Genomic DNA, 24,839 nt, shown 5'->3' with positions numbered 1-24,839 from the left:
ATGACGTCATCAACGCGCGATCCACTCCGGAAGTGAGCCCAGCGGTCCCGGTGTGAGTGAGCTGCCTGTAGGAGGGGGTAAGTAACGGAGGGTATTTATTGCACTTTGTCACTCACCTGTACACCCACTGTTTGTTTATCCTGACGACGGGGGAGACCCCGAAACGTTGATGTAACGGATTAAAATCTGTCCTACTTTCACCACCTACTTGAAAGTCCCTGAGTGCCCATTCTTTTCTTCGCATGTCTACAAGGGGCTGCAAGGTCCCCATTGTAGGCACCAGGGCAGGCTACGTTCATTGGGCTCAATTTAAGCCGAGTGCCGGTCCACAAACTTGGATATATATATATATATATATATAGATACAGAAGTACCAACACACTCGCCATTCCTAGGAATGGGGTGCAAACAGCACCCACATCCCAGGGTGGGGTGCGGTGGCCTGTGACCACACACTAGTAAATACAAACACAGGGGGCCCAGCACTCACTACAACAAACTAACTCACCTTAACATTCAAATAATCAATAAATAAATAATGGGGTTTTAGTTCATGAATTGATCAATGCATTTAAGCTTGCAGCCCATCGCCAAGGGACCCCATTTCACTGCAAGTCCTACACTAACTGGTTTTCTTGGGAACCTGGCACCTGCTTACACATCATAGCTAAAATGAACATGTGTTTTTTCTCTGGGTTAATGCTCAACTGCCAAGTAACATGGCTTTTATAAGGTGAGACAATCCCAAACACAGCACCTGAATTAGTATTAAAGGGGCAGCTGTCACAGGTTTCAGGTAAATGAGCTTATCAAGGGTGCATGAGAAAGCTATGATCACAGTAACAGAGGTTAATTAAAAATCAACCCAAATATATAGATACAGAAGTACCAACACACTCGCCATTCCTAGGAATGGGGTGCAAACAGCACCCACATCCCAGGGTGGGGTGCGGTGGCCTGTGACCACACACTAGTAAATACAAACACAGGGGGCCCAGCACTCACTACAACAAACTAACTCACCTTAACATTCAAATAATCAATAAATAAATAATGGGGTTTTAGTTCATGAATTGATCAATGCATTTAAGCTTGCAGCCCGTCGCCAAGGGACCCCATTTCACTGCAAGTCCTACACTAACTGGTTTTCTTGGGAACCTGGCACCTGCTTACACATCATAGCTAAAATGAACATGTGTTTTTTCTCTGGGTTAATGCTCAACTGCACCCTGGGATGTGGGTGCTGTTTGCACCCCATTCCTAGGAATGGCGAGTGTGTTGGTACTTCTGTATCTATATATTTGGGTTGATTTTTAATTAACCTCTGTTACTGTGATCATAGCTTTCTCATCAGTGTTCGCGAAAACCACCCAAAAAAGTGGGTCCCGGGACCCTTCACTTCTAAAAATTGGGGTCCTACCGGACCTTTTCTGGGTCCTAACGGAATAAAGCCTCCTCTCCCCTTCTCCGCAGCATGGCACATGTGGTTTGGGGGGGTAAGTATCAATTGGCCCACTTGCATAAAGGTACATGTATACTAGAAACTATATAAACCTGAAAACAGGGACAGTGTTTAGGGCATGTTTTTTTGGGGGAAGTGGTGTGATCACATAGTAGTACACATTATAGCACACACCGTAATGCCCAGTACACATTATAGCACACACCGTAATGCCCAGTACACATTATAGCACACACCGTTGGCCCACTCGCATAAAGGTACATGTATACTAGAAACTATATAAACCTGAAAACATGGACAGTGCGCGCCGAAGGCGCGCGCTAAAAATTTAGGGCATGTTTTTTTTGGGGGGAAAGTGGTGTGGTCACATAGTAGTACACATTATAGCACACACCGTAATGCCCAGTACACATTATAGCACACACCATAATGCCCAGTACACATTATAGCACACACCATAATGCCCAGTACACATTATAGCACACACCATAATGCCCAGTACACATTATAGCACACACCGTTGGCCCACTCGCATAAAGATACATGTATACTAGAAACTATATAAACCTGAAAACATGGACAGTGCGCGCCGAAGGCGCGCGCTAAAAATTTAGGCAATGTTTTTTTGGGGAAAGTGGTGTGGTCACATAGTAGTACACATTATAGCACACACCGTAATGCCCAGTACACATTATAGCACACACCGTAATGCCCAGTACACATTATAGCACACACCATAATGCCCAGTACACATTATAGCACACACCGTTGGCCCACTCGCATAAAGATACATGTATACTAGAAACTATATAAACCTGAAAACATGGACAGTGCGCGCCGAAGGCGCGCGCTAAAAATTTAGGCAATGTTTTTTTGGGGAAAGTGGTGTGGTCACATAGTAGTACACATTATAGCACACACCGTAATGCCCAGTACACATTATAGCACACACCGTAATGCCCAGTACACATTATAGCACACACCATAATGCCCAGTACACATTATAGCACACACCGTTGGCCCACTCGCATAAAGATACACGTATACTAGAAACTATATAAACCTGAAAACATGGACAGTGCGCGCCGAAGGCGCGCGCTAAAAATTTAGGGCATGTTTTTTTGGGGAAAGTGGTGTGGTCACATAGTAGTACACATTATAGCACACACCGTAATGCCCAGTACACATTATAGAACACACAGTTATGCCCAGTACACATTATAGCACACACCGTAATGCCCAGTACACATTATAGCACACACAGTTATGCCCAGTACACATTACAGCACACACAGTTATGCCCCAGTACACATTATAGAACACACCGATATGACCAGTATGTATTATAGCACACAATGTAATGCCCAGTATGTATTATAGCAAATAAGTGCTGCTTACCTACATGCTTGTTGCCAGGGGTTACATGCTCCTTGCAGGGGTTACATGCTGCTTGTAAAGGTTACATTCTGGTTGGCGCAGGGGGGGGGGGGGGGGGTGTTATTCTGGTTGCCAGGGGGGGGGGTTGTTCTGGTTGCCAAGGGTTGTGGGGGTTATTCTGGTTGCCACAAGGGTGGGGGCGCATTTGTTGCTCGCTGCCCCGGGGGGGCTGGTAAAGCTGATACAAGACGATGAAAGAGTAGGTGAGCGGGCTGTCTGCGAGGCGGGGGGACTGGATGTGGCTGGAAGAGCTGAAACGCTGCTTTGAGTTGAGCAGCGTGTCAGCTCTTCCAGCCACATCCAGTCCCACTGACAGCCCGCTCACCTCTTATGCCGAGAGTGGCTGTCAGTTGTTACAGCCATATCGCATCCCGTCCCCCGCTCTCAGCAGCAGAATGGACGGGGGGGCGGCAGAAGGATGCAGAGCCGCAAAGACACTGACCATGAACCTGTCCTGCTCTCACAAATGGCAGGGCGCGCGGCTTTAGTAAATGAATGGCGCGCACTTGCAATGATTGGCTGCCGGCCCGGGCGGCCACTGTGTAATGATTGGGTCCCGGCGCTGCCGCTGCTGTGATTGGCTAACGGCGGCTCACAGGCGCAGCTCAGCGCGTCCTCGGGGACTCCTTTAGTTTGAAGAACTGAGTCCCCGGTTGCCGTTTTAGGGTAAAATACGCGCTATAGCGCGTATTTGCGAACCCTGCTCATGCACCCTTGATAAGCTCATTTACCTGAAACCTGTGACAGCTGCCCCTTTAATACTAATTCAGGTGCTGTGTTTGGGATTGTCTCACCTTATAAAAGCCATGTTACTTGGCAGTTGAGCATTAACCCAGAGAAAAAACACATGTTCATTTTAGCTATGATGTGTAAGCAGGTGCCAGGTTCCCAAGAAAACCAGTTAGTGTAGGACTTGCAGTGAAATGGGGTCCCTTGGCGATGGGCTGCAAGCTTAAATGCATTGATCAATTCATGAACTAAAACCCCATTATTTATTTATTGATTATTTGAATGTTAAGGTGAGTTAGTTTGTTGTAGTAGTGAGTGCTGGGCCCCCTGTGTTTATATATATATATATATATACACATACACAGGCAGAAACTGGAGGCAGCACTCAGTCTTGTGCAAAAAGTTAGATGTGTATTGAGCACATAACAAGTGATCTACGTTTCGGGGATAGCCTCCCCATCATCAGGATGCTATCCCCGAAACGTAGATCACTTGTTATGTGCTCAATGCACATCTAACTTTTTGCACAAGACTCTGAGTGCTGCCTCCAGTTTCTGCCTGTATGTATGGAGCATCGCTTCTAAGGAGGGCACCGGAGCACAGTATTCCCCAGGGGGGATCCAGCAGTGCCGGAGCCAGAGGTTTGGAGATATATATATATATATATAATATATATATATATATATATATATCACACACACATACATGTGTGTCTGTATGTATACACACGAATAATTACAAAGAGACTTGAATGTCAATGTGACCCGGCAAGCTCACACAGAGAGAAGGTAGTTGCTAAATTCTAGTGGGCTAAAGGACCTTTCACACAGAGAGCGCTGCCCCCACACAGCTATCCATACACAGGTAAACAGCTGCGGGAATACATTTATTCCATTCGTTTACTACAACCAACGCCGCTGCGCGGTGCCAGAGCACAGCCCGACCGATCAACTTCCGGGACAACGTCTCACAGTCACTCACTACCCGGCCTACTATCTCCATCTCGATGCTTTCGAAACTCTATGGTTCCGCCCTGCTGATGTGCGCATGATGTTGACGTCATTGGTTGGTTCCGGAAATTGCAGTAGCTGCTGTGCCACACGTGTGCGTTTCGGGTGTTCTGTGCGATGGCGGAATTGGACAGAGTAGTGTAAGTACTGGAAGCGGCATACACCCAGGCTCCCCTAAATGACATAAACGCTTCGGTGCCTGCCGCTGAATTTATGTTCATAGTGTTGCCAAGCACGTGTGTGCCCAGCGTAATGGATGTAGCAGTAACGCACTGTTTTATTCTTCTGTAGAAAACCGAAGACAAGGCGAGCAAAGAGATTTTTGGAGGACAGGCAGCCAAAACTAAGTGAAAATGACAAAAACGCTATGCTTATTAAAGGGGGGAACGCCAACAACACTGTGTCTCAGGCCCTGAAAGATCTGGTAGGTGTGCAGGGTATTTCAAGTTATGTTACGCTTTTCATCTGCTTCATCCTAATTTTATGTATTACATAGGTTTGTTATAGGTCTCGTAGGCACATAGTTACTTGCCAGCAGGGGAAAACACAGGATTTGCAGAAGGGGGTTTGGAGAAATCATACCTCCCAACATGACCATCTCCAGGAGGGCCAGAATGCTCTGTTCCTGGACTTCACTCTTAATGTATGATTGCCATCACCTTTTTCACACGTTAATTGATAAGAAAGGTGTTTCATCACAGGTAATGGCAATCCATAAATTAAAGGAGAACTCCAGAAACAGGGCAATGTGTCCCTCCTGGAGAGGGTCATGTTGGGAGGCATGAGAAAGGTAGAGTCAAGCAAGGGGGTCGAGAATGGGGTTATCAAGAATCCAGACCAGGGATTCCAATGTCCATACATTCTCAAGAAGCCACTTGTACCCTCACTGTGGCACATGGGTACCAACGTAAATGCATTCAGTTGCTTACACTATAGTACATCAAAAGAACAATGTGTCTTGCAAGGATTAAGTCCCCCTAATTCTACAAATCACATTACTTGGTCTACTGTCTCCGCTCTGTGACTCCATTCATCATGTACTCTGCTCTTTCCTTCTGCACCACTGTTCTTTCTTACAGTATGTAAAGTCTGCATTTTGGAATATTATTTATATGTTGTTAATACAAGAGCCTTTTGCCTTGATAAATGGGCAGTCGCACTCCAAAACATCAGTAACTTCATGTGGCACTTATAATCATCTTTTAAGAGTACGGTCACAGCACCTTGATCCCCTCCCCCCCCCCCAATTTTATATATAGATATATATATTTTTTAGAACAGTTCGACCATTACACAGTTAGACAGTGAGTCTGGACAGCTGATGATTGCTCTCTGTATTGAGCAGAGCTGCCGCAGCAGGAGTCGGAGATCAGTGCCGGTGGGTAGAAAAGGATCTTCTGCAATGCCTGCGATTTGCCGGTCTTTGAAAAGGGAGCCTGAGATTTCTACTGCCTAGGGGCCACCACAGGATTTAATCCAGCACTAACATGCCTATAAGCCAGGGCTGGGCAACACCAGCCCTCCAGATGTTAATGAACTACACGTCCCAGCATGCCTTGCATCAGTTTCTGCATGGCCACATAGCAAAACTAATGCAAAGCATTCTGGGATGTGTAGTTCACTAACATCTGGAGGGCCGGTGTTGCCTAGCCCTGCTAGAAACCATACCTCCCAACATGACCCTCTCCAGGAGGGACACTTTGCTCTGTTTCTGGAATTTCCTCATAATGTATGATTGCCATCACCTGTTCTAAACAGGTAAGAAAGGTATTTCCACAGAGGTTATAGCAATCATACAATATGAGGGAAGTCCAGAAACAGAGCATTGTGTCCCTCCTGGAGAGGGTAATGTTGGGAGGTATGCTATAAACCTGGGGTAGCCAACTCCAGTCCTCGAGAGCTATCAACAGTTAATGGTTTCCAGATCTCCTCACAGAATCACAAGTGAAGTAATTAGCTCCTCCTGTGGATCTTTGAAAATGTTTCAGCTAGTAATGAGTGCACCTGTGCAGCAGCTAGGTTGTCTGGAAAATGTGAACTGTTGGTAGCTCTCGAGGACTGGAGTTGGCTACCACTGGTATAAACAGTGGCGTAACTAGATGGTGATGAATCTATATAGCACATTTTGCTTTGACGGAATGTGGACCCCATTTAACTCCTGCAGAGAAGATGTGAATGGTGCTTCTTTTGAGTAATTTTTTTAAGCTGAAAAAACATTGCCAAATGCATTTTTGTAAAATAAAAGATACAATTGATTATATTAAATACATAAAAACCACATATATTGTATATGACAATAAAATGTATGACTTTATTACCAGTTATTTATATAGTGCACACATATTCCACAGCTCTTTACAGAGACCATTTGAACATTAACACGAGTCCCTGTGCCAGTCGAGTTTACAATCTATATTCCCTACCACATGTATAGGCACACGCAGACAATCTAGACAATATTTTGTGATCTGCAACTGGCGCTAAACGGAGATTGCAGCTAGGTAAGTTTCCCTGGAGACCATCAATCCTCCAAACAATGTAGACAAATTCAAGCAGGGGTAGGATGGGAAACAACCAGCGCAGAAGATGAAACTTGCGGTGAGCAGGAGAAGAGGGACACAGGTGTAGAACTTGGTGGACTAATGAGACCACACTTACTTAAAGTTCCTGTCTCGTGTTCACGTAGCAGTTTCTTTATAAAGACCACACTTCCTCAGGCATATGAATAACAAGTGAAAACTTACTTTAAAATTCTGTCACGCGTGCCCGTAACAGTATCTTTAGGAACCGCACTCCAGGGTAGACGAAAACGGTTTATTCAGACATCCAACAAACATTAAAAAACAGCAAGGTGTTCCCCGATCCCTTCAATGAGCCAGGTGTTCTCTGTCCCGCTCTCAGCACTGCAGACGCTGAATCGGAAGGCTCTCGTCCGGGACCCGGCACAGGCACTTGCACGCAGACCTCTGGCAGGGGTATGCCAGCAGGTATCACGTCAACGCGTTTCGGAAAGAATTCCTTTTTCAAGACGTGCTGTTTGTTCTCCAAAGCCTGGTATTTAAGGTCTGGATTTCAGGTCACGTGACCTCTTTATCACCAATCCGGGATTATTCCTAATAAACCGGCTGATACAACTGATATAGTATGTATTTCTCTATAGATACATGTTCTATACAGTACTTTATGATTTAAAATACATCAACATAGTTTAAAATTTAAACAATATATAAAACCAACATATGAATTGTACGATATTTAATATAATTTATACAATACGAATGTTAAAATGAGCACATATAGCTGATAATAAAAGACATAAAAGGCGGGGATAAAAAAAGACATACAAAGATTAGTCACGATATTTAAAAGACCATACCTAAAAAATGCAAGATGTTAACAAGATTAAATGAACCATTTGTATTCAAAGTCAACGTTGAGTCCTCATTCTAGAACCTGGCATCTTTCAAAACTCATGTAGTTCCTTTCTCATTCCTGGGGTGTCACTCTGCTGTGGTGCTTCTAGCACAGGTCTGATCTGCATATCAGTGCAGAGAATCAGACCACACTGTGCTAGAAGCACCAAAGCAGAGAGCAACACCTGTGCAGTTCCTCTGCCTTGCCTAGTGTTTTGCTCTCTGCTGTGATGCTTCTAGCACTAGGTGCTCTGCATACCAGTGCTGTAATACAGACCACACTGCTAGAAGTGCCAAAGCAGAGAGTGACACCCCAGGAAAGGTAGAGAAACTGCACAGATTTTTGAAAAATGCAGGGTGCTGGAAAAAACACTAGCCAAGCACTTTAACATTGTTACATGTTATAAGGAAAGTATTGAATATAATATTACATACATAATACATAATTAATGTTTATAGCTTATGTGGATACAAAAGCCTGATTTAGTATTTAAACATATTTTAACAGCTTTTTTTGTTGGTTTTTTAGTATTCTTTGAAAAAGCCATTCTGTGTGCTGTATAAAAAGTAAGTAACACTTTATACAGTAGGTGTATTTTTTTTTAACGTCTGTTACAGAACACTTTATTTTTTTTCAGAAAATGATATGAAGCATTAGTGCAAGCTTTTTATTCACAGCTGTGAAGATATATACCACAATCATAAATTCATGTGACACATGATTTTTATCACTGCAAAAATTATAACACAAAAGTTAGGAAAAGGGTGCATGCAGACTGTGTATGGTCCTGTTAGAGCCCCACAATGATGTTTCTTCATGGGCTTATTGCCACTAAACAGAGCCTTTTTTCTGATGAGTACCAATGATGTCTTGATATATGCATCAAAGAAGATTAGCCTTGATTCAGCAGAGAATGCAATGCCGATGTTTGCACAATTGAGCAATTTTATTGTTTGTACTGTGCATCCGCCATGCCCACTACATGTGGTGGCAAACGTAATGATTGCAAATTGTCAGCATTTGTGGGAGGCAATGATTGGTGGCTTAAACATGTGTCTAAAAATGTCTAAGCAACTGCAAATTCATACGCAGGTTTAAGTACACCAGCAGCTTACTTGACAATTTGAGAGACCATAGACTTGCTCAGAGTTTCGATGGTGGATCAGAGACGGTGAATGTGTGTCTGGACAAATCCTTGTAGCATTGGTATATTTTCGCAGTTGCGTTGTGTGCACAATAGTCCTACTCCCAATGGGACCTTATTTTTAATTAAATTTGGCCCACATACTGTTAATTAAGGATGAGCACCTTCACTGAACCAGAAGGTTATGGTATAATTGAGAATCTGTATTTATTCTTTGTTTTCCTGCAGCAAAATGGCCCAATATTTATGTGCAAGTATAAGTGAGGAATTTTATGTGTTGTTTTTTTTTTTTTTTTTTTTTTAACTTTCAGTGAAATATTTCATATATTTGGATGGACAAATGTTACATAAAGGTCATTTTTCTTCCTTCTAATCTTCCACAAATTATGTTATTTCTTGGTACTCTGCAAAAAAAACAGAAAGCTCCAAAGTAACATCTGTTGTGGGGAAAAATACATGTAGTCACTTTAAGATTCTGCTAAGAAAAACATGCCTGCGGTTCATATGACTGCAATCTGTGATCAACCTAATACTTATGAACCCTTCAAATGCTTTCCACTAGACTAATACCCCTTTTACACCAAAATGTTGGATCCGACCCGGTATTTGGAAAATGGGTGAAAGCCATGTCGGATCTGGGTTTTTGGTCCGTTCACACTGCGGTGCCGACCCGCAGTGTAAACGGGGGCGTCGCTTGGAGGTGATATCACCTCCAAGCGCCGGGCCCCAGTGTGCCACGCTGGGGGCAAGCCCAGCACCAAGGTAAGCTGCTGGGCTGCCCCCAGCCTTCATGACCCCCCAGCCCAAGTCCGGATGACCCGGCATACCTGGTTACACTGCCCGCTACCCAGGTCCTGCCTATGTTCTACGCTGTTCAGGACCTGGGTAAAAGTCCTGTGTAAAGGGACGTGGGTTAACTCCTTTTACACTGCCCCTGACCCGGGTGCACAAGGGAAAACCCCGGGTTTTTGCAGTGGTTTAAAAGGGGTATAAGAAATAGCTGTTAAATTGAATGCAAAATGCATGACCAAGAACTGATTTCCCTAACAGAAAGCAATACTAGTCATGCGAACACCCAAACATATTTGGTGTGTTTGCAAACCTATAGATCTATAAAGCAGGTTTATAGATCAACTAATCACGCATTATCATGTTTTCACGGTGTCCGATGTCTTCCAGTCATGGTAAACTAGTCTTATTGCTGTGAATGTACAGTTTCCAATGTCTGATCACTTACTCTGCATTTGTTTAGGAAAAACATGGCACGGCCTTTTGAAGATCAAACTTCACTAGTAAGTATAAATAAATAAATAAAAATTCCGGTTTTTAGTTACATACCTGATTCTACTGTTTTTCTTTGCGCTTGCCAGAATCTCACCAGTGTGTGCATCTTGCATTAACTATAAAGATTTTATGTTTATTTATTTATTAGCAGGTTCTTATATAGCGCACACATATTCCGCAGCACTTTACAGAGAATATTTGAACAGTCACATCAGTCCCTGCCCCAGTGGAGCTTACAATCTATATTCCCTACCACATATACACACACACACGCACAGACATTCTATGTTTAATTTTGTTGGGAGTCAATTAGCCTACCAGTATATTTTTGGATTGTGGGAGGCGGAGCACCCGGAGGAAACCCATGCAAGTATGGGGAGAATATACAAACTCCGCACAGTTAGGGCCATGGTGGAAATCAAACCCATGACCTCAGCTTTGTGAAGCAGTAATGCTAACCATTACCCCATCCGTACTTTTTATTGTTTGATATGTGAAAGTGTACATTTACATTAAACTCTTCTAAATTGGATGCTACATTTTTACTTCAAATGTAATGTATAATCTTACATAACCTAACCTTTTGTAATAAAATACAGTAAGTTATACCCAAACTGTCCTCAACTGTACCATTGGCAGCTGACTTATTAACCCTTTGAGGTCCAACGTCTAGTCAGGCTCAACAGCCCTAGGGCTAGTAGAAGATCCAATGGTGAACAACTTTAAAATAAGAACATTAATATCATTCAACGTTCAATGTAGACCATTTTTCAATAAAAAAAAAATTACAATTAATTTAAACCAGACAGTTTTAATTGCAAAAAAAAAATTGGACTGCAAAGGGTTCAGACCTGTATTGAAGTTGTATAAAATGTATGGTACTTGTGTATAATCATGGCGCCGTGATAATACAGGAGGCAGCAGGGTGGTGTGGTTTATACTTACCCTTCTCCGGCCCAGGCATCGCATCGATCCATGGTGACTCCCCGGCAGTCACATTCAGTCCCCCTGCTCCGGCACTCGCAGCGGACGCTGGATGTTATTCAGCATAGTGCAGCTGGCGGTGCATCACATGGTTTCCCTGCTCCCCCAGCAGCACTACGCTAATTGCGTACAGCATCTGTGGTGAGTACCGGAGCAGGTGGACCGAATCCGGCTGCCGGGAGTCAGCGGGGATCAACACGGTGCCCGGGCCGGAGGAGGGTAAGTATAGACCAGACATTTTACCCCCACTATGCACGTCATACCCACAGTATCCACGTCGGCGTGGAGTTGATGTTATAAAATGTGGCGAGCCACCGAGCCCGAAGCGTGGCAGGCGGACGCCACACTTTATAAATTCAACTCCATGCCGACGTGGATAGTGGGGATATTAAGCATTGTGTATTTTTAGGGCTCCAGTGCCACTTACGTAGTTTACTTAGCCAGCATAGTGCTCTATTGGTATTCTCCGTACACCACTACGTAATGCGCGCCCTGATAATACACAAGTACCAAATGTACAAAGGGAATTGCATCTTTTCAGACATTTTGTGATTTAGGATGTTGTCAATTACTGCTGATATTAATCCTAAATCGGTTTGCCCTCCTGTTTCTATGTGCTTACAGGAATTTTTTTCAAAGAAATCAGACTGCTCATTGTTTGTGTTTGGTTCCCATAATAAGAAACGTCCAAATAACTTGATCTTTGGTAAGTTTGTCAGACTGCACACATAATGTACTTTCATAATGTAGTTTCCAAAATCATTTGCAGTAGAAAACATTTGTAGATTTCGCAGGTTATGCTGTTAGTGTATGTTAGGATAAGCTTTCATCCAATGCCATATACAAATAGATGTCTGTACTAATATCAGGGAGCATCCCATACTAGACAATAATAAACAAAACCCACATTTCCCCAGCACTCTGCAGTGAGCCAGCTAAAGATATATGCATCCTACATACATTGGCAAAATGTGGCAAGCCACCAGCCTAGGCTAGGCTTCCCTGCTTAGGTGGCATTGCACTACATAACAATAAACCTACTTTGGGTCATATAATGATGTGTTTCTAAACTGTCAGCCAAATCGCCAGGAAGTATCTTCCAGTATGGCACTATAAGAACCAGCAGCTGAGCCCTTATGCTTCTCATAACAGTGATATTCTGAATGGAAGTAGCACATAAACGATGCAATTGCCAATCGCGTATGTTTAAGAGAGGAATTAATTAATGTAATTTTTCACCATTGTTAACATGATCTCTTTTAAGGTGTAATGTTCCTTTTACACCATGGTTTATCACATTATAGTGGCAATACTTTCAGATTTGTCTTTCCTAAGATACATAAACACAGCTGCACAATACATCAGTTCCTGGGAAAACTAGTAGCTAGTATTTATTGTATTATAGCAACTAGCGTTGTTACTGAGAAGCGTGAAAACCCTGGAATGTAACGTTTTCTGAGCATATACTCTTTTACAGAACAGAATCCATTAATTGCCCTTAGGACTATTAGGGGTACATTTACTAATGCTTTTAATAAATGAAAGGTTGCTATTGCCCATTGCAGCCAATTACGTTTTCTAGAATGCAATAGAGAAATGATAGACAGAATCTGGTTGGTTGCTATGAGCAAAATCACCATTTTTCCTTTTTAGAAGCTTTAGTACATTTACCTATTGGTGCATTGTAATAAAAGCCAATGGTCTTGTTATCAGGAAATCATATAAGTATATCTCTGGCTGTAGAGGTGTGTTCTCATAGCCTCAATTACATCATGTTTCCTGAGATGCCTGGCGGGAGTGATAGAGGGTACACACTGTGACATACGCACTATATTTCTCAATCAAATGGTTTTTCTACATTCGATGCAGATTTGATTCCAATGCACGCACCAGTGTAGTGTAAATCGAATAGAAAAATAGTCTTGGAAGGCAAGAATATATAGTCAAATTGAATGCATTTTGCATACCAATTCGATCCCAATCGGGATGGAATCGCAAGCAAAATCTCACCGTGTGTACAGGTCTGGAGACTGCTGATTCATTTGATATACAACACTTGGAGATCTTTGTGCTTTGCATATGGAGCACAATGTAACTTGGCATGGAAAAAAGCTGCATTGCGGCACTCGGTATACAGGTAAATCTGAGTATGACTGAGTTTCTAAACAAGTGTCCTATATCTAATTATATCTAAAAAAAAGTCTCCTGGTGTGTCAGTCACATTGCAACTAAAATGCATTTTCAGTAGAAAGGTGCAAGCATATTATCACGAGACCAGGTGCGCTGAGACGTGATGTTTAATACCAGTGTAACAGTGTATGAGAACACATCTGTACTAGGTCATTTGTATCTATAAAATGTATATTTTATCCACCAGAAAATACTTTTAAATGTTAGATTGTTGATCGTTCACACAACATTTCAGCAGAACATTTATGGAATAACTGCACAACTGGGGGGGGGGGGGGCGACTAATCGCGTATTCTCACCGTGGCTCATTCTGTTTTCCTACTAGGTCGGATGTTTGATTTTCATGTACTCGATATGATTGAGCTTGGAGTGGAGAAGTATGTTTCCTTAAAGGAGATTAAGGTATAGTCCAGTGGTTGGCTTGTTCGTGTTTGTTTTGGTTAGGCACCTTTCTATTACTACAGCTGATGGCAAATTTCTCTGAACTATTTCCTTGCTTTACAAATGAAGAGCAAAAATAATCTAGAAATAAACCAGTTTTTTGTGAACACCTTATTTGGGGACCTGTCGCTGCCTCACACAGTGGCTGTGCACTTTACCATTTAGCTTCATCGTTACTAAAAAATTATTTAGTTAGATGATGGTTTAATCCTACATTTATTTTCCCATTTGTATTTGTGATGGTCTCCTCTTCCCTCCACATGTTGATTTTATACAGCGATAAAGCAGTCTATTTGTGCATGTGATTATTACTGTACACACCAGCGTTACCCATGTTGGTTCAGTCCAAGCTGTATTTAGCCATATGAGGGACATATTTTAGCATAAATCGGAGCAGCGATTATGGTAGCTGGATAGAAGTACATCTATTCATAGTGACTAGCTGGCGACAGGTTTAGAAATTGGGATGGGACTGGAGATTTTCACTTTCCTATCAGGCAAGGGTGTATCTATAATTGGTGCAATGTTTGTGATGCACATGGGTCTATGGGGCCAGTGGTCCCACAACACACACACACACACACACACACCATGCACACATTTAATTATAACTTCCTCTTCTGAGTACCAGGCCCAGTACTGCAGACAGAAATCACCAGGAAAATGTCACGGTGGCCATTTGTCCAGTGACTTGGCATTTCCATTTTTTCAGGATCTGATGTGGACTTGACAGGTTGGAGTTAAATGAACTGAAGCTGTAGTTTCAAGTCCTTCATTTTACACCTCAAAGTTACAGTTATCTATAGTAACAGTACATGAGGAAAGAATAGCTTTAACTATGCCAAGAAGACTACATATGGCATTAATCACTACAGTGACAAGGTCACAAAGTCCTGCATCTGATATGCAAGTTTACTATAATCCAAAATGTCAAACTCTATAGAAAGACCAGGGTTCTAAAAGTAGGTGAATGTGTCGCAGTACTGTGATTTTAAGGGGGTGGTTACAACTAGTTCTCCCCATACCTAATCAGCAAATAATTTTCCCTGTCTGACCCCTGAGGAAGGATAGTGTCTAGTGGCGCTCCTGTATATTTGTTCCTGGGAAGAACACTGGGTACTTATGTAGTATCTGGGCGTCCGATTTAGAAATTGGGTCGGATCTGTAGCATCGCATGCGACGGTCCCCATTTTTCCATAGGATTCAATGTTAAAATGGTCTGAGTCCATTTTAACATAGAATTCAATGGGAAAAAGGGGTCCTTTTCCTTTCCCCACTATCCAAGTGGGCATGGAGTTGGATATAAACCTGTGGCGAGCGTAGGGAGCCACCGAGCCCGAAGCATGGCGAGCGGACACAGAATACTTTTTAAGAAATCTGCGTCCCCTCGCGGGGCTCGCTTCTCTCGCCACAGGTTTATATCCAACTCCATGCCCACTTGGATAGTGGGGAAATGAAAAGGACCTTGTTAACATTGAATCCTAGGCAAAATCGCATTGCATGCGATTCGATGCGATTTTGCCGAAAATCGCGTCAAATTGCATCTGATTGTATGCCTTAAGGTAAGGCATACAAACAGAAAATCGGCAGCCCAGATACTACATAAGTACCGAACACTGCTTATGTCTGTTTGCCCTGGCTTGCTTTACAGAACTGCAAGTGTCCCGAGGGAACCAAGCCTCTACTGATATTTGCTGGTGATGCCTTTGAAATAAGTGAGGATTACAGACGACTGAAAAGCCTCCTGATAGGTAATGAACTGTTTTTATTGATTTTTAGATTGCAGTTTCCCAAAACTGTTAAATTGTATGATTGTAGTTCAAACTGTACACCTCTAAAAATAACATCTCCCATTGTAAGTCATAGTTAGAATTTAGTTAAAGCTGGCTATACACCTAAAGATTATCATTCCAACCATCTAACTAGTTTGCTGATTAAAACGAAAATCTGATTAATTATAAGCATAAATGACAAATGTGTGTTTGCTCCCAAACACCAGAAAACCGACCAAAATAGTCATTCAGACATCAGTATTTAAAACTATTTATCTGAACTACGGTTTTGACCATTTATTAGTGTTTGAGAGTTTGGTTGTTTTCTTCTATACATTACCATATTTTTCAGTCCAGCCAACTAGTTGGCAAATGAATTCTCTTAAAAGTAAATGGGATGTCAAATTACCTGCAATCATTCTAGCAGGCAAAGCAAAATCCTCAAAAGTAGACCCATTTTAAAGCGAAAACACACAGATTTCACTGAACTTTTTTTCCCAGACATCCCTTATTTTTTTTAAATCCATATGAAGCAATTACAGTATATCATGCCTGCATTTGTAAGGTTGCATCTACCCAATAATTATTCTCACTAGAATTCTAAGAACCACCAAGATTGCCGATGTTTTGATTTGTGTTTTTATTTCGGGAGGACCTAGATGCATCACTATGCACCACTATAAATTCTTTACCATTAAATGAAATGTCAGTCTGGGGAGGGGGTAATGTAGAGAGCTGCAGATAAGGGAAAGGCCTCCATTCATAATCTGAAACTGCATGTATAGGAGGAGTAGGGCAGACTTCTCGAAAACAGTGTTATATAAAAAAAAGTCCTGTTTTTTGCACCTAAAGGTGGCACTTCACATTACTGATACCTGGTATGTATCTACTATTACACTCTTTGGTCGGTATTCAATCCCGGCCGCTATTGACCCTAGCAGAAGTAGCAACCGTTATTGAATACCTCCCATAGTATTCAATGCTGCTGTAACTGACATTTTAGGCAGATTCCAACGAAACAGATCTGACTGTAAAAAAAAAAAAAAGTCTGATCTACTTTGTCGGAAATGGCAGCAGACTTTCGAGTTCAGTTGTTTTTTGACGATTCATGGGCGCTTTCGATGATTTGCACATTTTATTTATATATTAACGGTTTCTCATATAGCACAGCATATTCCGTTGCGACTTTCCAACCCTGTACATTGAATACCAAATTCCTGCCGGAAGGAACTAAAAACATCCCGGATTCCTACTGTCGGAACATCTTAACAGTTGGAATCCGGTATTGAATAGCCCCCTTTTTATCTTCACGCTGGCTCATTTTTTTTTTTTTTTTATATTTTTTTTTTATAATAGTCTTTTAAAATCTTTACAATATTTTACGCATTCTATTATGCAGGTTACATTTTAGGACTTCTCTCGTGAATGAATCTAGTAGCTTTCCAAAGTTTTTATAATGTAAAATATGCTCACTGTTTTTAATGTTTCTAGATTTCTTTAGAGGACCATCTGTGTCGGCAATACGTCTTGCAGGTCTGGAGCATGTCCTGCATTTCACAGCAGTGGATGGAAAGGTTTACATGCGCAGCTACAAGTAGGTATCATCTAACTTTTTATATCAAACTACAGTGCTAGGTAACCTATTAGTTGTGTTTTGCTTTATTAGATTGGTAATAAGGGAACTTAAGTATAAAATGGAAGGGCCTCAATCAAATTAAAAATAGCCTTCAGGTGCTGAAAGACACACAAAATATATTTTTCCCCAGCACACTAATAGGTATTGGCAATTAGAATTGAAAAACCACATGGTAGTAGGTAATTCATAGATGTTACTTAAATATATTTGCAAAAATATGGAAAGGCTCCAGGCCAACATTTCATCATTTGGAAACTTATCTGATTTCCTCCAGCTTAGCACATGGCATTAGTCTCTGCTTTTCTTATGACGTTTTATTCCAGCTCCCACTTGTAAATGGTTCAAAGCTTATCGTTCCACATTTATTTTCTATTTAAGAGTCCTAATGAAGAAATCTGGCTGCAGGACCCCGAGAATAGAACTGGAAGAAATGGGGCCTTCATTTGATTTTGTGATGAGAAGAACCCACCTGGCTTCTGACGACCTGTACAAATTATCTCTGAAACGTCCTAGAGGCCTTCAGGTACTTGACTCAATTTGTAATACAGTTTCAGTTTAACATGTTCACAAAATGCCCAGGAGCAAATGGGAAATTCCCTGTGCTTTCCTGTTGGGTGCTAGATCTAGAATCTAGGATCATCCTAGCATGACTGAGAAATTGAATGCTTGGCTTTTATAAGACACCTTTCTGATGGAAACCAAGTTGGCTGAGGCTAGTGGTCAGTCATATAATGATCTTTATAGATCATCCATGACTCACTGGTGGCTGGCTCTGTGTAACAGCTATTTTAAGAAACTATAGTAAGCTGTTTTTTTTCCAGTAATGCATGTTCCTTGTTTTGTATTAAATAGGCAAAGAAGAAGAAGAACATCTCCCACAATACTTTTGGCACAAAGTATGGACGTATCCATATGCAGAAACAGGATCTGGGCAAACTACAGACTCGTAAAGTCAAAGCATTGAAGAAAAGACCTGCAAAGAAGTCAGCAGCCAGTGAAGAGACAACCCCAAAGAGAAGGAAGAAAGAGTGATTGGGTTGGCAGCATATGAGGACTGTATGTGTCAGCAACGGCTCATTTTATAGGACTCAACCTAAACAAACACCATTTTTTTTGGAGGGGGGGGGGGGTGTTTAAGTTGAATCCTACATTGTCAAACTTCATTACGTCATTTTGACAGAGGCCTTGAGTTATGTGTGGTTGTAAATTGACAATATTGGATACAAAATAAAATGTTAGCTGTTCGTCTATTCTAAAGCGATGTGAAAATTACCAAAAAGAAGTAACAGAAAATGTACGTGAAGCCTTCGTCTGTTTAACAGTTACTAACCACATGTATGGGACAACACCATTCTTACAGATCTGTTTTGCAACAAACTGAATTGTATGCACTCTTGTTGTGCAAAGTCTTAATACAGATCAGCTGGACCACCACTCCTACTATCTTTGATACAAAGAGGAAGGTTCTGTTAGCCTGTGTTGAAAACAGGTAACTCTTTTGTTTGTACCAGATAGGGGTGAGCAATAAATGAAATCTCCCTCCCTGCTTAGCATGAATATGTGTTCTGTATATTGACTAAGAATAATGCGAGAAGCTTCAGTTTTGCAAGAGTTTAATGTTGGCCTCCAATAAAAATCTTATGTATAATAGCCCAGAACTGTCAATCTGTGAGTGAGTATGTGTGTATAACACTGGGCGGAGTCGTACATACTCTGAGTGAACCTGGACCAGGGCACCAGAGAATGGGGAAAAAGAGCAGGGACACACATTATTAGAGTAGGGCGCCACACAAAGCTGCAGAGACATACGGGTTACAATAATTGGGGGTCCATGTCGACAGATGTCAACATAGGTGCCCCAAAATTTTTTGAAACCGTGTGGAGACCTTATCTGTATTGTCCATTTCCAGCATCCTGTAGTCATGCGCCGCATCTCCGCCTAGTGGGAGGAGCCGTTGACTCGCGAACCTCTTCCTCTGCTGCGCTGCCACGCTAGACGTTCCCCCACTGGGAGGAGCCACACTCTCCCCCACCCTCCTCTCTTCCAGCACCACAACTTTAGACCCCATGGGGAGTCGCACAGAGGTCCTGGAAGTCAGTGCATGGAGCCATGCCCACTTACCAATTGGGGCGTAGCTCCAGTTAGTGCACACACCTCTTGTGTTGTTGCCAATCGAGGCCAGGACACTCACCAGTTAGGGGCATGGCTCAAACAACCCCACAGATGATTCTTAAAATTCTACCCATATTTCACAGATTAAGGGGGTGGAGCCCCTTACGATGGTGTGAAGAGCACATGTAGGGCGTGATGAATCGCCTAGTTCAGTGGTTCCCAAACTGTGCGCCTGGGGTGCCTCGGGACACTTGCAGGGGTGCCTCGGGTTGGTCATCCAGGACCAATGCAAATTATTTCTGATCAATTATTTCTGGACAAAACCAGTGCTGGTGGCTGCCAATCATAAAATTTGTACAATCAGAACAAAATCCTGCCCTTTACCACATAACTGAACCTAAGAAGCACATATAAAAACAATCTACTTAATTTGATATATATTTTTTGGGACCTAGGGGTGCCGTGGAAAAATTCTGATACTCTATGGTGCCATGATTAGAGAAAGATTGGGAACCCCTGACCTAGTTACATTAATAGTTTCCAAATTTCTTGTATGAAACTGCTGCATAAATTAAGGTGTACACTAGGGGTCAGTGTTCCATAAGCTGTAGATTTGGGATTGTGTGTTTTATTTTCACACAATGTATTTTGGTCTAAATAATAAGCTTCAGTTGTGTGTTACCATACACATACTGTTGGACAATGCTGTAGGGTCTATAATCGGGCTGGACTTGATAGGACTTTAGTGTCTAATTACAGATGTAAACTGGTGATAAAGGGCAGGAACCTGCTGTAAGAGTAACCAATGCTATTTACATTGTGCGCTCTAGATCAGCCATACTCTGTGAACATTTGCTATTTTCTTAAAAAAAAAAAAGCTTAAAGGGTTTAGTGTACATAAAACTATCTTGTGTTCCTGTGACAATGAACTTTACTCTTAATTTACATTCGGTCCTCTATGGCACTGTGGACGAGCTTATCGTCTGTAGGCAATGGTAGGTTGACTGAAAAAATAAACCTGATGCTAGTATGTTCTACTGGAAACATTTGTAATTTTTCTATATTGCAAGTGCTTCCCTTCTCTTATATCTCAGCCATGCACCATCTGACGCATCAAAGTCAAGTGCAGTACTGGTTACCTGGGGAACCAGTCTGCTGTCTCCGGCGTATGAGTAGTGTAGGTAGAATGCAGTTTGTATTTTTGGTACTTATGTTAGTTGGGCACCCACTATAGTAAGTACGCTCATAACCCCACTATCCATGTCGGCATGGAGTTGATTTTATATAGTGTGGGGAGCGTAGCGTAAAACTAAGCAAATAGCTTAGTGGGCGCCCAACTAACATATAAGTACCTTTTGTCCAGAGGAAAAGCCACGTGGGATGGATGCTGCCTCAACAGTGGATATTTGGAGGCATTTCAAGAGACTGGTGAGTGCTTTGTTACACCTGTCCAAAAACGTGATGCCAGTACTCTGATGGCTGCCATCAATTAATTTATTGAACCGGGGACAACGATCTACTACGATTGGTGGAGTGCCCATAATACCGAACAGCTGGAGCAGGCAGGATACCACCATGCTCGGGTGAATTATCGTTTTCATTTCGTCGACCCGCATGAAATTTTGTGTGCGATGCTATGCGATCAGCGGTCAGGGTGCAGTGAATAAATTAACTAGTTAGATCGCATTACATCGCATGTCACGAAAACGTGCCATGTGATGCAATACGATTTCACTGCGCAGAATAGCCCACTAAGCAAATAGCGTAGTGGGCGCCATGCTAATACACAAGTACCATATTTTTATGCCTGCACTGCATCCCTTAAGTCACCAGATCTCGGCCAGGAAGGCAGAAAAGTGATCTAGATCACAGATCTGAGCATCCTTTATCCCAAAATACACAGTACTGGAAATACAAGTTACTATTCCGAATCAAATGGCAGAGTATGAAAATAGTCCTGAAATTATTAATAAAATGTTGATAACTATTTTGTACTTGTCAACCATTTACCAGTTGCTCTAATGACAATCTTAACATTTTGTACCGGTCAACCTAAATAGGGGAGACCTACCATCTGGATGCCTTTTTATACGCTATGGCAATTAGTGTATTCAATTAGTGCCTTTAGTTTAATGTACATGTTCTGAAACTCGGTCATCAGGACTCCACACACGTTTCCCAAGTCACCAGTACATTTTTTTTTTTAAATGTGACAGTTGGTGATATACAGTACTCCTGCTATGTGACCTGTGTGATGTCTGTGTGAGGACTGAGGCACATTTAGTCCCGGTAAAGTGACTGGTACTTTATCACTGGCCAATTGGCTCCTAACTGCAATGTTATAGGCTGTGCTTAAAAAAAAAAAAGAGTTAGGAGCTGATTGGTCGATGATACAGTACCAGCTACTTTATCACTTCACTGGGCTTAATGAATCTGCTCCTGAGTTCTAGAACCACTGGTCTAATAATAACCAGTGACCCATGTAGGTGTCCCTTTTTACTTTTTTTTTATGTGCCTTAATTTTTTAAATATGTATAATTGTAAGACAATGCCCCTTGTGGTATATCTCTCAATGTGCCACCTGTACGTTTGTTTTAATTGCAACATTAGCTATACTTACCCCCTATATATCTTGAAGTGGTACTTGTTTCCTATCTGGGCGCCCGCTAAGTTAATTGCGCACCATGCTATTCTCCGTAGAGAAATCTGATCGCATCGCATCGTACACATACACGATATTGAACGATGCGATGCGACGCGATGCGATCCGATTCGATTTCCCATAGGAAACAATGTTAAATGGATCAATTTACCCAAATCAGCATAGGGAAGAATGGTAAATGGGCCAGAAACACCAAAAAAACCCACAGAGCAGTGGAATGTCCCCCCAAAAGTAGTTGACGCCACTCCGCCATCAACGTGAACCCGAAGCGTGGCGAGCGCAGCGAGCCCGCGAGGGGCGGCGGTACGCGTCCTCCGACCTTTTCATGCCCTACTATCCACTAGGGCGTGGAGTGAGAATAGAATAGTGTGGTGAGCGGACGCGGATACCTTCACAGGTAAACGCGTCCCTTCGCGGGCTTCCCAGGTGTCCGCGTCGCCATTAACACCTGGGAAGCCCGCGAGGGGACGCGTATAACTGTGAAGGTATCCGCGTCCCCTCGCGGGGCTCGCTGCGCTCGCCGCGCTTCGGGCTCGGTGGCTCGCTGCGCTCGCCACACTATTCTATTCTCACTCCACGCCCTAGTGGATAGTAGGGCATGAAAAGGTCGGAGGACGCGTACCGCCGCCCCTCGCGGGCTCGCTGCGCTCGCCACGCTTCGGGTTCACGTTGATGGCGGGGTGGCGTCAACTACTTTTGGGGGGACATTTCAATGTTCAGGGGTGTTTTTGGCCCATTTACTATTGTTCCTATTATAATTTGGCTAAATTGAGACATTTCACATTGTTTCCTATGGGAAATCGAATCGGATCGCATCGCATCGTTCAATATCGTGTATGTGTACGATGCGATGCGATCCGATTTCATTACGGTGCCGTACGTAGAAAACCTGGGCGCCCAGATAGGAAACAAGTACCCTTGAAGTTTATCAATCACTCTAGAAACATGTGCTAGTTTGAAAATTTCCAAAATGCTCTAAATTGTTATAATTGCGCTTGATATTTTTGTCATTTACGTTTATATTACGTACTAACAAGCCGCCCCGGCTTCGCACGGGAAGCACTAATTATCTATAGCCAGATGACTTCTGGTGGGTGGATAGGGGTGTTCATGTCAGATGCAGTTGAACGGGGTTCTCTATTGTACTATGTTTCTCATTACATGTGTACTGTATGTTCTGTCCCAGTGAAACTGGAAGCGATGCAGCACTGGTCAGCATGAGGTTTGTACCATGGGCATAACTATAGTGGGTGCAGGGGTGCCATTGCTAAAGGGCCCAGAGGCTTAGGGGTGCCTGGACCGAGGTTATAAAGTTGCATACCAATTTCCCAGAATTGCCTGCTAAAGCAATAGGTCTGATTTATTACCCACCCTGTACTTGAGTGAGAGGAATGTGTAGTGGATGTTGTAATAATAAGGGGTGCTGTAATGTACAATATGAACTAGAGGGCACCTTTATTTGTCAAAATGATCTCATTGTAATGTGGAGGGTACTAAAATGGGTACTTGTTTCCTAGCACGGCCACAATCGCGGCCATCGGGGGTAATTTTTAGTGGCCTGCGACGTGACCGACGCGATGCCCCCGATTTTTCCATTGAAATGCATTGAAAACAGTGAAAATCGGGTCGGTCGCGTCGTGTGCGCTAAAAATGCTTAAATGGTCCACACGCGATGGCCGCGATTTCCCCATAGGGAACAATGTTAAATGGGTAACTTTACCCGCGATGACCGCGATTTCCCATAGGAAACAATGTTAAATGGGTCAATTTACCCAAATCATCATAGGGAAGAATGGTAAATGGGCCAGAAACCCCCCAAAAAAACCCTGACCAGTGAAATGTCCCCCCAAAAGTAGTTTACGCCACCCCGCGATCAACGTGAACCCGAAGCGTGGCGAGCGCAGCGGTACGCGTCCTCCGACCTTTTCATACCCCCACTATCCACGTCGGCAAGGAGTTGAGAATAGAATAGTGTGGCGAGCGCAGCGAGCCCGAAGCGTGGCGAGCGGACGCGGATACCTTCACAGGTAAACGCGTCTCTTCGCGGGCTTCACAGGTGTCCGCGTCGCCATGGACACCTGGGAAGCCCGCGAGGGGACGCGTATAACTGTGAAGGTATCCGCGTCCCCTCGCGGGGCTCGCTGCGCTCGCCACACTTCGGGCTCGGTGGCTCGCTGCGCTCGCCACACTATTCTATTCTCAACTCCACGCCGACGTGGATAGTGGGGGTATGAAAAGGTCGGAGGACGCGTACCGCCGCCCCTCGCGGGCTCGCTGCGCTCGCCACGCTTCGGGTTCACGTTGATCGCGGTACTAGTACTTTTGGGGGGACATTTTAAAGTTCAGGGGTGTTTTTGGCCCATTTACCATTGTTCCCTATGATAATTTGGGTACATTGATCCATTTCACATTGTTTCCTATGGGAAATCGGGGTCATCGCGGGTAAATTGAGCCATTTAACATTGTTCTCTATGGCCCCGATTTTACCCCCGATGTCCGCGATTATGATCGTTGTGGCCGTGCTAGGAAACAAGTACCCTTAAATGTTACATAATATGAAC

The 24,839-nt window shown here is 43.0% G+C and overlaps 1 protein-coding gene across 1 annotated transcript; it reads left to right on the top strand.

The window, feature by feature from the left end:
• Positions 1-4,438: 4,438 nt before the first annotated feature.
• RPF2 (ribosome production factor 2 homolog) lies at positions 4,439-19,153 on the top strand. Its single transcript, XM_083176897.1, has 10 exons — positions 4,439-4,778; positions 4,930-5,062; positions 8,581-8,618; positions 10,449-10,488; positions 12,089-12,170; positions 13,980-14,056; positions 15,747-15,846; positions 17,359-17,461; positions 17,882-18,026; positions 18,356-19,153. Exons 1-10 carry the CDS (start codon positions 4,756-4,758, stop codon positions 18,533-18,535), a joined length of 921 nt encoding a protein of 306 aa, XP_083033023.1. The 5' UTR covers positions 4,439-4,755; the 3' UTR covers positions 18,536-19,153.
• Positions 19,154-24,839: the final 5,686 nt, after the last annotated feature.

The sequence above is a fragment of the Crinia signifera genome, chromosome 3, assembly GCF_055691185.1.
Source record: "Crinia signifera chromosome 3, ASM5569118v1, whole genome shotgun sequence".
Classification (NCBI taxonomy): domain Eukaryota; kingdom Metazoa; phylum Chordata; class Amphibia; order Anura; family Myobatrachidae; genus Crinia; species Crinia signifera.
This window is presented reverse-complemented; position numbering and strand designations above follow the sequence as displayed.